Source organism: Oncorhynchus tshawytscha, unplaced genomic scaffold, assembly GCF_018296145.1.
Source record: "Oncorhynchus tshawytscha isolate Ot180627B unplaced genomic scaffold, Otsh_v2.0 Un_contig_14762_pilon_pilon, whole genome shotgun sequence".
NCBI classification, from domain to species: Eukaryota; Metazoa; Chordata; class Actinopteri; order Salmoniformes; family Salmonidae; genus Oncorhynchus; species Oncorhynchus tshawytscha.
Window position 1 is genome coordinate 2,118 of NW_024607929.1, and position 12,883 is coordinate 15,000.

The 12,883-nt window shown below is 54.5% G+C and overlaps 1 protein-coding gene across 1 annotated transcript in view; it reads left to right on the forward strand.

Moving 5' to 3' along the window:
- Positions 1-570: 570 nt before the first annotated feature.
- LOC121843121 (epsin-2-like) overlaps positions 571-12,883 on the forward strand; it is a gene marked incomplete at its 5' end in the record, with an annotated part of 21,030 nt that continues 8,717 nt past the window's right edge. Inside the window, 4 exon segments of the mRNA XM_042312719.1 lie at positions 571-683; positions 1,646-1,760; positions 7,044-7,170; positions 9,923-10,060. Coding sequence (XP_042168653.1) covers positions 1,683-1,760; positions 7,044-7,170; positions 9,923-10,060 — 343 coding nt within the window.

Here is a 12,883-nt window from a genome sequence, read left to right on the forward strand (position 1 = left end):
GGGGAGACGCCTCAGTGCTGCCCCTTTCATTGAGTAACTCCAATGGAAGGCCGTACGTGGTACTGCAGGGGAGATGCCTCAGTGCTGCCCCCTTTCATTGAGTAACTCCAATGGAAGGCCGTTCGTGGTACTGCAGGGGAGATGGCTCAGTGCTGCCCCCTTTCATTGAGTAACTCCAATGGAAGGCCGTTCGTGTTACTGCAGGGGAGACGGGACATACATAGGGGGAAGGGGGGGGGTGAAGAGTGGGAGAGGCAGCAAAGCAAGGCAGACCGAAAGTAGAAATGTATGATGTCATCAGTCTCCGACCATGCTGTCGTCGTCTACTCCCGCCCCCGCCTCTGTTCCCACGGAAACAACACACTCACTGTTTCCAGCCACAGTCTCATAGAAGCTGCTCTGGTGTGTGTGTGTGTGTGGTGTGTGTGTGTGTGTCTGGTGTGTGTGTGTGTGTGGTGTGTGTGTAGTCTCTGTTTAATCTCTCTAGTCTAGTACTACAGTGTCCGTTCTGCTGAGGCATGTCTAACGTCTGTGTGTCTGGTGTGTGTGTGTGTGTGTGTGTGTGTGTAGCCACGTCTCCGGTTCCAGGCTCAGAGTTGGAACAGGCCCGCCCCCAGACCAGCGGAGAGGAGGAGCTACAGCTGCAGCTAGCCCTGGCCATGAGCAGAGAGGCTGCTGAACAGGTACACACACACACACACACACACACACACACACACACACACGTTCTATGAGCTTGTGTGGCCTACCACGTCGTGGCGTGACATGAACTGTCTCTCTCTGTGACCCTGTCTCTCTCTCTCTCTCTCTCTCTCTCTCTCTCTCTCTGTGTCCCTGTCTCTCTCTCTCTCTGTGTCCCTGTCTCTCTCTCTCTCTGTGTCCCTGTCTCTCTCTCTCTCTCTCTCTGTGTCCCTGTCTCTCTCTCTCTCTCTGTGTCCCTGTCTCTCTCTCTCTGTGTCCCTGTCTCTCTCTCTCTCTCTGTGTCCCTGTCTCTCTCTCTCTGTGTCCCTGTCTCTCTCTCTCTCTCTCTCTGTGTCCCTGTCTCTCTCTCGCTGTGTCCCTGTCTGTCTCTCTCTCTCTGTGTCCCTGTCTCTCTCTCTTTCTCTGTGTCCCTGTCTCTCTCTCTTTCTCTGTGTCCCTGTCTCTCTCTCTCTCTGTGTCCCTGTCTCTCTCTCTCTCTCTGTGTCCCTGTCTCTCTCTCTGTGTCCCGGTCTCTCTCTCTCGCTCCCTGTGCGTCCCTGTGCGTCTCTCTCGCTCCCTGTGCGTCCCTGTCTCTCTCTCTCGCTCCCTGTGCGTCCCTGTGCGTCTCTCTCGCTGCCCTGTGCGTCCCTGTCTCTCTCTCTCGCTCCCTGTGCGTCCCTGTGCGTCTCTCTCGCTTCTTGTGCGTCCCTGTCTCTCTCTCTCGCTCCTGTGCGTCCCTGTCTCTCTCTCGCTCCCTGTGCGTCCCTGTCTCTCTCTCTCGCTCCTGTGCGTCCCTGTCTCTCTCTCTCGCTCCCTGTGCGTCCCTGTCTCTCTCTCTCGCTCCCTGTGCGTCCCTGTCTCTCTCTCTCGCTCCCTGTGCGTCCCCGTCTCTCTCTCTCTCGCTCCCTGTGCGCCCCTGTGCGTCTCTCTCACTCTCTGTGCGTCCCTGTCTCTCTCTGTGTAGGAGGACAGGATGCGTCGGGAGATGACCTGAGACTCAGATGGCACTCGAGGAGAGTCGTAAAGGAAAAGCCCTCGGTGACACCGGCTCTGGAAAACTAGCCAAGAAGAAGAGAGAGGTACAGACAGAGAACTATCTCAGTGTTTCCCATGTTATGAGAGAGAGGTACAGACAGAGAACTATCTCAGTGTTTCCCCATGTTATGAGAGAGAGGTACAGACAGAGAACTATCTCAGTGTTTCCCCATGTTATGAGAGAGAGGTACAGACAGAGAACTATCTCAGTGTTTCCCCATGTTATGAGAGAGAGGTACAGACAGAGAACTATCTCAGTGTTTCCCCATGTTATGAGAGAGAGGTACAGACAGAGAACTATCTCAGTGTTTCCCATGTTATGGCTGTAGGTCGGTAGTCTGTTTTTCTCATAGCTGATTGACCCTCATGAGACTGCTGCTGGGCTGGCTGATTGACCCTCATTAGACTGCTGCTGGACTGGCTGATTGACCCCTCATGAGACTGCTGCTGGGCTGACTGATTGACCCCTCATGAGACTGATGCTGGACTGGCAGATTGACCCTCATGAGACTGCTACTGACTGATTGATTGACCCTCATTAGACTGCTGCTGGCTGATTGACCCTCATGAGACTGCTACTGACTGATTGATTGACCCTCATTAGACTGCTGCTGACTGATTGACCCCTCATGAGACTGCTGCTGGACTGGCAGATTGACCCTCATGAGACTGCTACTGACTGATTGATTGACCCTCATTAGACTGCTGCTGGCTGATTGTGGCCCTCATGAGACTGCCGCTGGCTGATTGATTGACCCTCATGAGACTGCTGCTGGGCTGATTGATTGACCCTCATGAGACTGCTGCTGGCTGATTGATTGACCCCTCATGAGACTGCTGGCTGATTGACCCTCATGAGACTGCTGCTGGACTGGCTGATTGACCCTCATGAGACTGCTGCTGGCTGATTGATTGACCCTCATGAGACTGCTGCTGGGCTGATTGATTGACCCTCATGAGACTGCTGCTGGACTGGCTGATTGACCCCTCATGAGACTGCTGCTGGGCTGGCCGATTGACCCTCATGAGACTGCTGCTGGACTGGCAGATTGACCCTCATGAGACTGCTACTGACTGGCTGATTGACCCTCATGAGACTGCTGCTGGGCTGACTGATTGACCCCTCATGAGACTCCTGGCTGATTGACCCTCATGAGACTCCTGCTTGGCTGACTGATTGACCCCTCATGAGACTAATGCTGGGCTGACTGATTGACCCCTCATGAGACTGCTGGCTGATTGACCCTCATGAGACTGCTGCTGGGCTGACTGATTGACCCCTCATGAGACTGCTGGCTGATTGACCCTCATGAGACTGCTGCTGGGCTGACTGATAGGATCTAATGGGTGGTCACCTCTCTCTCTCCTCCCAGCAGGCCCAGTCCTCTCTGTTAGGATCTAATGGGTGGTCACCTCTCTCTCTCCTCCCAGCAGGCCCAGTCCTCTCTGTTAGGATCTAATGGGTGGTCACCTCTCTCTCTCCTCCCAACAGGCCCAGTCCTCTCTGTTAGGATCTAATGGGTGGTCACCTCTCTCTCTCCTCCCAGCAGGCCCAGTCCTCTCTGTTAGGATCTAATGGGTGGTCACCTCTCTCTCTCTCCTCCCAGCAGGCCCAGTCCTCTCTGTTAGGATCTAATGGGTGGTCACCTCTCTCTCTCTCTCCCAGCAGGCCCAGTCCTCTCTGTTAGGATCTAATGGGTGGTCACTCTCTCTCTCCTCCCAGCAGGCCCAGTCCTCTCTGTTAGGATCTAATGGGTGGTCACCTCTCTCTCTCCTCCCAGCAGGCCCAGTCCTCTCTGTTGGGATCTAATGGGTGGTCATCTGTCTCTCTCTCCTCCCAGCAGGCCCAGTCCTCTCTGTTGGATCTAATGGGTGGTCACCTCTCTCTCTCTCTCTCCTCCCAGCAGGCCCAGTCCTCTCTGTTAGGATCTAATGGGTGGTCACCTCTCTCTCCTCCCAGCAGGCCCAGTCCTCTCTGTTAGGATCTAATGGGTGGTCACCTCTCTCTCTCTCCTCCCAGCAGGCCCAGTCCTCTCTGTTAGGATCTAATGGGTGGTCACCTCTCTCTCTCTCTCTCCTCCCAGCAGGCCCAGTCCTCTCTGTTAGGATCTAATGGGTGGTCACCTCTCTCTCTCTCTCTCTCCTCCCAGCAGGCCCAGTCCTCTCTGTTAGGATCTAATGGGTGGTCACCTCTCTCTCTCTCCTCCCAGCAGGCCCAGTCCTCTCTGTTAGGATCTAACGGGTGGTCATCTCTCTCTCTCTCCTCCCAGCAGGCCCAGTCCTCTCTGTTAGGATCTAACGGGTGGTCACCTCTCTCTCTCTCTCTCTCCTCCCAGCAGGCCCAGTCCTCTCTGTTAGGATCTAATGGGTGGTCACCTCTCTCTCTCCTCCCAGCAGGCCCAGTCCTCTCTGTTAGGATCTAATGGGTGGTCACCTCTCTCTCTCCTCCCAGCAGGCCCAGTCCTCTGTTAGGATCTAATGGGTGGTCACCTCTCTCTCCTCCCAGCAGGCCCAGTCCTCTGTTAGGATCTAATGGGTGGTCACCTCTCTCTCTCTCCTCCCAGCAGGCCCAGTCCTCTCTGTTAGGATCTAATGGGTGGTCACCTCTCTCTCTCTCCTCCCAGCAGGCCCAGTCCTCTCTGTTAGGATCTAATGGGTGGTCACCTCTCTCTCTCTCCTCCCAGCAGGCCCAGTCCTCTCTGTTAGGATCTAATGGGTGGTCACCTCTCTCTCTCTCCTCCCAGCAGGCCCAGTCCTCTCTGTTAGGATCTAATGGGTGGTCACCTCTCTCTCTCCTCCCAGCAGGCCCAGTCCTCTCTGTTAGGATCTAATGGGTGGTCACCTCTCTCTCTCTCCTCCCAGCAGGCCCAGTCCTCTCTGTTAGGATCTAATGGGTGGTCACCTCTCTCTCTCTCCTCCCAGCAGGCCCAGTCCTCTGTTAGGATCTAATGGGTGGTCACCTCTCTCTCTCTCCTCCCAGCAGGCCCAGTCCTCTCTGTTAGGATCTGATGGGTGGTCACTCTCTCTCTCTCCTCCCAGCAGGCCCAGTCCTCTCTGTTAGGATCTAACGGGTGGTCACCTCTCTCTCTCTCCTCCCAGCAGGCCCAGTCCTCTCTGTTAGGATCTAATGGGTGGTCACTCTCTCTCTCCTCCCAGCAGGCCCAGTCCTCTCTGTTAGGATCTAACGGGTGGTCACCTCTATCTCTCTCCTCCCAGCAGGCCCAGTCCTCTGTTAGGATCTAATGGGTGGTCATCTCTATCTCTCTCCTCCCAGCAGGCCCAGTCCTCTCTGTTAGGATCTAATGGGTGGTCACCTCTCTCTCTCTCCTCCCAGCAGGCCCAGTCCTCTCTGTTAGGATCTAATGGGTGGTCACCTCTCTCTCTCCTCCCAGCAGGCCCAGTCCTCTCTGTTAGGATCTAATGGGTGGTCACCTCTCTCTCTCTCTCCTCCCAGCAGGCCCAGTCCTCTGTTAGGATCTAATGGGTGGTCACCTCTCTCTCTCTCCTCCCAGCAGGCCCAGTCCTCTCTGTTAGGATCTAATGGGTGGTCACCTCTCTCTCTCCTCCCAGCAGGCCCAGTCCTCTCTGTTAGGATCTAATGGGTGGTCACCTCTCTCTCTCCTCCCAGCAGGCCCAGTCCTCTCTGTTAGGATCTAATGGGTGGTCACCTCTCTCTCTCTCCTCCCAGCAGGCCCAGTCCTCTCTGTTAGGATCTAATGGGTGGTCACCCTCTCTCTCCTCCCAGCAGGCCCAGTCCTCTCTGTTAGGATCTAATGAGTGGTCACCTCTCTCTCTCCTCCCAGCAGGCCCAGTCCTCTCTGTTAGGATCTAATGGGTGGTCACCCTCTCTCTCCTCCCAGCAGGCCCAGTCCTCTCTGTTGGGATCTAATGGGTGGTCATCTGTCTCTCTCTCCTCCCAGCAGGCCCAGTCCTCTCTGTTGGATCTAATGGGTGGTCATCTCTCTCTCTCCTACCAGCAGGCCCAGTCCTCTCTGTTAGGATCTAATGGGTGGTCACCTCTCTCTCTCCTCCCAGCAGGCCCAGTCCTCTCTGTTAGGATCTAATGGGTGGTCACCTCTCTCTCTCTCCTCCCAGCAGGCCCAGTCCTCTCTGTTAGGATCTAACGGGTGGTCACCTCTCTCTCTCCTCCCAGCAGGCCCAGTCCTCTCTGTTAGGATCTAATGGGTGGTCACCTCTCTCTCTCCTCCCAGCAGGCCCAGTCCTCTCTGTTAGGATCTAATGGGTGGTCACCTCTCTCTCTCCTCCCAGCAGGCCCAGTCCTCTCTGTTAGGATCTAATGGGTGGTCACCTCTCTCTCCTCCCAGCAGGCCCAGTCCTCTCTGTTAGGATCTAATGGGTGGTCACCCTCTCTCTCCTCCCAACAGGCCCAGTCCTCTCTGTTAGGATCTAATGGGTGGTCACCTCTCTCTCTCCTCCCAGCAGGCCCAGTCCTCTCTGTTAGGATCTAATGGGTGGTCACCTCTCTCTCTCCTCCCAACAGGCCCAGTCCTCTCTGTTAGGATCTAATGGGTGGTCACCTCTCTCTCTCTCCTCCCAGCAGGCCCAGTCCTCTCTGTTAGGATCTAACGGGTGGTCATCTCTCTCTCTCCTCCCAACAGGCCCAGTCCTCTGTTAGGATCTAACGGGTGGTCATCTCTCTCTCTCCTCCCAACAGGCCCAGTCCTCTCTGTTAGGATCTAATGGGTGGTCACCTCTCTCTCTCTCCTCCCAGCAGGCCCAGTCCTCTCTGTTAGGATCTAATGGGTGGTCACCTCTCTCTCTCCTCCCAACAGGCCCAGTCCTCTCTGTTAGGATCTAATGGGTGGTCACCTCTCTCTCTCCTCCCAGCAGGCCCAGTCCTCTCTGTTAGGATCTAATGGGTGGTCATCTCTCTCTCTCTCCTCCCAGCAGGCCCAGTCCTCTCTGTTAGGATCTAATGGGTGGTCACCTCTCTCTCTCCTCCCAACAGGCCCAGTCCTCTCTGTTAGGATCTAATGGGTGGTCACTCTCTCTCTCTCCTCCCAGCAGGCCCAGTCCTCTCTGTTAGGATCTAATGGGTGGTCATCTCTCTCTCTCTCCTCCCAGCAGGCCCAGTCCTCTCTGTTAGGATCTAATGGGTGGTCACCTCTCTCTCTCCTCCCAGCAGGCCCAGTCCTCTCTGTTAGGATCTAATGGGTGGTCACCTCTCTCTCTCTCTCTCTCCTCCCAGCAGGCCCAGTCCTCTCTGTTAGGATCTAATGGGTGGTCACCTCTCTCTCTCTCCTCCCAGCAGGCCCAGTCCTCTGTTAGGATCTAATGGGTGGTCACCTCTCTCTCTCTCCTCCCAGCAGGCCCAGTCCTCTCTGTTGGATCTGATGGATGTTCCAGAATCGGACTCGGCCGACCCCTGGGGGGCGAGAGGAGGAGGAGGAGGAGGAGGCGCTGCCGCCGCACCAGACCCCTGGCAGGCCTACGGTACACACACACACACACACACACACACACACACACACACACCGTGTCTGAATCCCCTTGTGCTCTAAAGTTATTTCGGTAATGTGATATAATAATAATAAATAATAATAAAATATAATGTTTTATATTATGTGAAATGTAGATAATGGAGTGCTTTTAAATGCCAGGATGTAAAACTCATTTTGAGGTTTTCATCTAGTAGAATTCACTGCGTCACTAATTAGGAAGAGTCCTCTTTTTGATATCAACATGTTTGACAACAGCTGATAATCCAGATTAGGAGGACGAGCTGTTCCCAAATGAACCAATGGGAGTCCCTGACTCAATACAACAGTTGATAATCCAGATTAGGGGGACACGCTGTTCCCAAATGAACCAATGGGAGTCCCTGGAACAATACAACAGCTGATAATCCAGATTAGGGGGACGAGCTGTTCCCAAATTAACCAATGGGAGTCCCTGGAACAATACAACAGCTGATAATCCAGATTAGGGGGACGAGCTGTTCCCAAATGAACCAATGGGAGTCCCTGACTCAATACAACAGTTGATAATCCAGATTAGGGGGACGAGCTGTTCCCAAATGAACCAATGGGAGTCCCTGGAACAATACAACAGCTGATAATCCAGATTAGGGGGACGAGCTGTTCCCAAATGAACCAATTGGAGTCCCTGGAACAATACAACAGCTGATAATCCAGATTAGGGGGACACGCTGTTCCCAAATGAACCAATGGGAGTCCCTGGAACAATACAACAGCTGATAATCCATATTAGGGGACGAGCAGTTCCCAAATGAACCAATGGGAGTCCCTGGAACAATACAACAGCTGATAATCCAGATTAGGGGGACGAGCTGTTCCCAAATGAACCAATGGGAGTCCCTGGAACAATATAACAGCTGATAATCCAGATTAGGGGGACACGCTGTTCCCAAATGAACCAATGGGAGTCCCTGGAACAATACAACAGCTGATAATCCATATTAGGGGACGAGCAGTTCCCAAATGAACCAATGGGAGTCCCTGGAACAATACAACAGCTGATAATCCAGATTAGGGGGACGAGCTGTTCCCAAATGAACCAATGGGAGTCCCTGACTCAATACAACAGTATGATAATCCAGATTAGGGGGACGATCGGTTCCCAAATGAACCAATGGGAGTCCCTGGAACAATACAACAGCTGATAATCCAGATTAGGGGGACGAGCTGTTCCCAAATGAACCAATGGGAGTCCCTGACTCAATACAACAGCTGATAATCCAGATTAGGAGGACGACCTGTTCCCAAATGAAACAATGGGAGTCCCTGACTCAATACAACAGCTGATAATCCAGATTAGGAGGACGAGCTGTTCCCAAATGAAACAATGGGAGTCCCTGACTCAATACAACAGCTGATAATCCAGATTAGGGGGACGAGCTGTTCCCAACTGAACCAATGGGAGTCCCTGGCACAATACAGCAGTATGATAATCCAGATTAGGGGGACACGCTGTTCCCAGATGAACCAATGGGAGTCCCTGACTCAATACAACAGTATGATAATCCAGATTAGGGGTACGAGCTGTTCCCAAATGAACCAATGGGAGTCCCTGGAACAATACAACAGTTGATAATCCAGATTAGGGGGACAAGCTGTTCCCAAATGAACCAATGGGAGTCCCTGGAACAATACAACAGCTGATAATCCAGATTAGGGGACGAGCTGTTCCCAAATGAACCAATGGGAGTCCCTGGAACAATACGGGTGGAGAGGCGGGGGGTGGAGAGAGATGGGTGGAGAGGCGGGGGGTGGAGAGAGATGGGTGGAGAGGCGGGGTGGAGAGAGATGGGTGGGAGGCGGGGGTGGAGAGATGGGTGGAGAGGCGGGGGGTGGAGAGAGATGGGTGGAGAGGCAGGGGGTGGAGAGATGGGTGGAGAGAGATGGGTGGAGAGGCGGGGGGTGGAGAGTGATGGGGGGCTGAGGGGGAGGGGGGACGGGAGAGAGAGGGTGGGGACAGAGAGGGTGGGGACGGAGAGGGGGGACAGAGAGAGGGAGAGGGGGATGCCAGAGAGAGGGGGTGGAGAGAGGGGGGGGAGGACGGAGAGGGGACGGAGAGAGAGAGGGTGGGGACAGAGAGGGTGGGGACTGAGGGGGACGGAGAGAGGGGGAGAGAGGGTGGGGACTGAGGGGGACGGAGAGAGGGGGGGAGAGGTGGGGACTGAGAGGGGGAGGAGAGGGGGCGGAGAGAGAGATGGGGGACTGAGGGGGGAGGGCGGAGAGAGAGGTGACGGGACGGAGAGAGAGAGGGGGACTGAGGGGAAGGGAGAGAGGGGGACGGAGAGAGAGAGAGGTGACGGGACGAGAGAGAGGGGGGGGACTGAGGGGGACGGAGAGAGAGGGGGACAGAGAGAGGGGCGGACGGAGAGAGAGGTGACGGGACGGAGAGAGAGAGGGGGGACTGGGGGGGACGGAGAGAGAGGGGGACGGAGAGGGAGAGAGAGGGGGACTGAGGGGACGGAGAGAGAGGGGGGAGGGGGACGGACGGACGGACGGAGAGGGAGAGAGAGGGGGGCGGAGAGAGAGAGGGACGGACGGACGGACAGAGAGGGAGAGAGAGGGGGACGGCCGGGGAGAGGGGGGGAGAGAGATGTTAGTCGTCCAGAACAGTAGTGATCTGAAAACGAGGGAACAGCATTGTGACAGACAGCAGGAATGACTTGTCATCTGTCTACTGGGGGGGACTCATGTTGTGTCTGTGTGTCCAGGTGCAGCCCCAAAGCCAGTGGCTCCAGTAGACCCCTGGGGGCCCCCGTCCTCCTCTGTTTCCCCCATGAAGAGCAGTGATCCCTGGGGAACCAACCCTGCTCCCGACCCCTGGAGTTCTGGAGGAACCTCCTACGCAGGTACACCTCAACACCAGGGTTTAGTTAGATGGTAGTAGCTGGCTCCTACACCTCAACACCAGGGTTTAGTTAGCCGGTAGTAGCTGGCTCCTACACCTCAACACCAGGGTTTAGTTAGCCGGCAGTAGCTGGCTCCTACACCTCAACACCAGAGTTTAGTTAGCCGGTAGTAGCTGGTACACCTCAACACCAGGGTTTAGTTAGCCGGTAGTAGCTGGCTCCTACGCCTCAACGCCAGGGTTTAGTTAGCCGGTAGTAGCTGGTATACCTCAACACCAGGGTTTAGTTAGCTGGTAGTAGCTGGTATACCTCAACACCAGGGATTAGTTAGCCGGTAGTAGCTGGCTCCTACACCTCAACACCAGGGTTTAGTTAGCCGGTAGTAGCTGGCTCCTTCACCTCAACACCAGAGTTTAGTTAGCCGGTAGTAGCTGGCTCCTACACCTCAACGCCAGGGTTTAGTTAGCCGGTAATAGCTGGCTCCTACACCTCAACGCCAGGGTTTAGTTAGCCGGTAGTAGCTGGCTCCTACACCTCAACACCAGGGTTTAGTTAGCCGGTAGTAGCTGGTACACCTCAACACCAGGGTTTAGTTAGCTGGTAGTAGCTGGCTCCTACTCCTCAACACCAGGGTTTAGTTAGCCGGTAGTAGCTGGCTCCTACTCCTCAACACCAGGGTTTAGTTAGCCGGTAGTAGCTGGCTCCTTCACCTCAACACCAGGGTTTAGTAAGCCGGTAGTAGCTGGTACACCTCAACACCAGGGTTTAGTTAGCCGGTAGTAGCTGGCTCCTACACCTCAACACCAGGGTTTAGTTAGCCGGTAGTAGCTGGCTCCTACTCCTCAACACCAGGGTTTAGTTAGCCGGTTGTAGCTGGCTCCTACACCTCAACACCAGGGTTTAGTTAGCCGGTAGTAGCTGGCTCCTATACCTCAACACCAGGGTTTAGTTAGCCTGTAGTAGCTGGCTCCTACACCTCAACACCAGGGTTTAGTTAGCCGGTAGTAGCTGGCTCCTATACCTCAACACCAGGGTTTAGTTAGCCGGTAGTAGCTGGTACACCTCAACACCAGGGTTTAGTTAGCCGGTAGTAGCTGGCTCCTATACCTCAACACCAGGGTTTAGTTAGCCGGTAGTAGCTGGTACACCTCAACACCAGGGTTTAGTTAGCCGGTAGTAGCTGGCTCCTATACCTCAACACCAGGGTTTAGTTAGCCGGTAGTAGCTGGTACACCTCAACACCAGGGTTTAGTTAGCCGGTAGTAGCTGGTACACCTCAACACCAGGGTTTAGTTAGCCGGTAGTAGCTGGCACCTACACCTCAACACCAGGGTTTAGTTAGCCGGTAGTAGCTGGCTCCTACACCTCAACACCAGGGTTTAGTTAGCCGGTAGTAGCTGGTACACCTCAACACCAGGGTTTAGTTAGCCGGTAGTAGCTGGCACCTACACCTCAACACCAGGGTTTAGTTAGCCGGTAGTAGCTGGCTCCTACACCTCAACACTAGGGTTTAGTTGGCCGGTAGTAGCTGGTACACCTCAACACCAGGGTTTAGTTAGCCGGTAGTAGCTGGTACACCTCAACACCAGGGTTTAGTTAGCCGGTAGTAGCTGGTACACCTCAACACCAGGGTTTAGTTAGCCGGTACTAGCTGGCACCTACACCTCAACACCAGGGTTTAGTTAGCCGGTAGTAGCTGGCTCCTACACCTCAACGCCAGGGTTTAGTTAGCCGGTAGTAGCTGGTACACCTCAACACCAGGGTTTAGTTAGCCGGTAGTAGCTGGCTCCTACACCTCAACGCCAGGGTTTAGTTAGCCGGTAGTAGCTGGCTCCTACACCTCAACGCCAGGGTTTAGTTAGCCGGTAGTAGCTGGCTCCTACACCTCAACGCCAGGGTTTAGTTAGCCGGTAGTAGCTGGCTCCTACACCTCAACGCCAGGGTTTAGTTAGCCGGTAGTAGCTGGCTCCTACACCTCAACGCCAGGGTTTAGTTAGCCGGTAGTAGCTGGCTCCTACACCTCAACACCAGGGTTTAGTTAGCCGGTAGTAGCTGGTACACCTCAACACCAGGGTTTAGTTAGCCGGTAGTAGCTGGTACACCTCAACACCAGAGTTTAGTTAGCCGGTAGTAGCTGGCTCCTTCACCTCAACACCAGGGTTTAGTTAGCCGGTAGTAGCTGGTACACCTCAACACCAGGGTTTAGTTAGCCGGTAGTAGCTGGTACACCTCAACACCAGGGTTTAGTTAGCCGGTAGTAGCTGGCACCTACACCTCAACACCAGGGTTTAGTTAGCCGGTAGCAGCTGGCTCCTACACCTCAACACCAGGGTTTAGTTAGCCGGTAGTAGCTGGCTCCTACACCTCAACACCAGGGTTTAGTTAGCCGGTAGTAGCTGGCTCCTACACCTCAACACTAGGGTTTAGTTAGCCGGTAGTAGCTGGCTCCTACACCTCAACACCAGGGTTTAGTTAGCCGGTAGTAGCTGGTACACCTCAACACCAGGGTTTAGTTAGCCGGTAGTAGCTGGTACACCTCAACACCAGGGTTTAGTTAGCCGGTAGTAGCTGGTACACCTCAACACCAGGGTTTAGTTAGCCGGTAGTAGCTGGTACACCTCAACACCAGGGTTTAGTTAGCCGGTAGTAGCTGGCACCTACACCTCAACACCAGGGTTTAGTTAGCCGGTAGTAGCTGGCTCCTACACCTCAACACCAGGGTTTAGTTAGCCGGTAGTAGCTGGCTCCTACACCTCAACACCAGGGTTTAGTTAGCCGGTAGTAGCTGGTACACCTCAACACCAGGGTTTAGTTAGCCGGTAG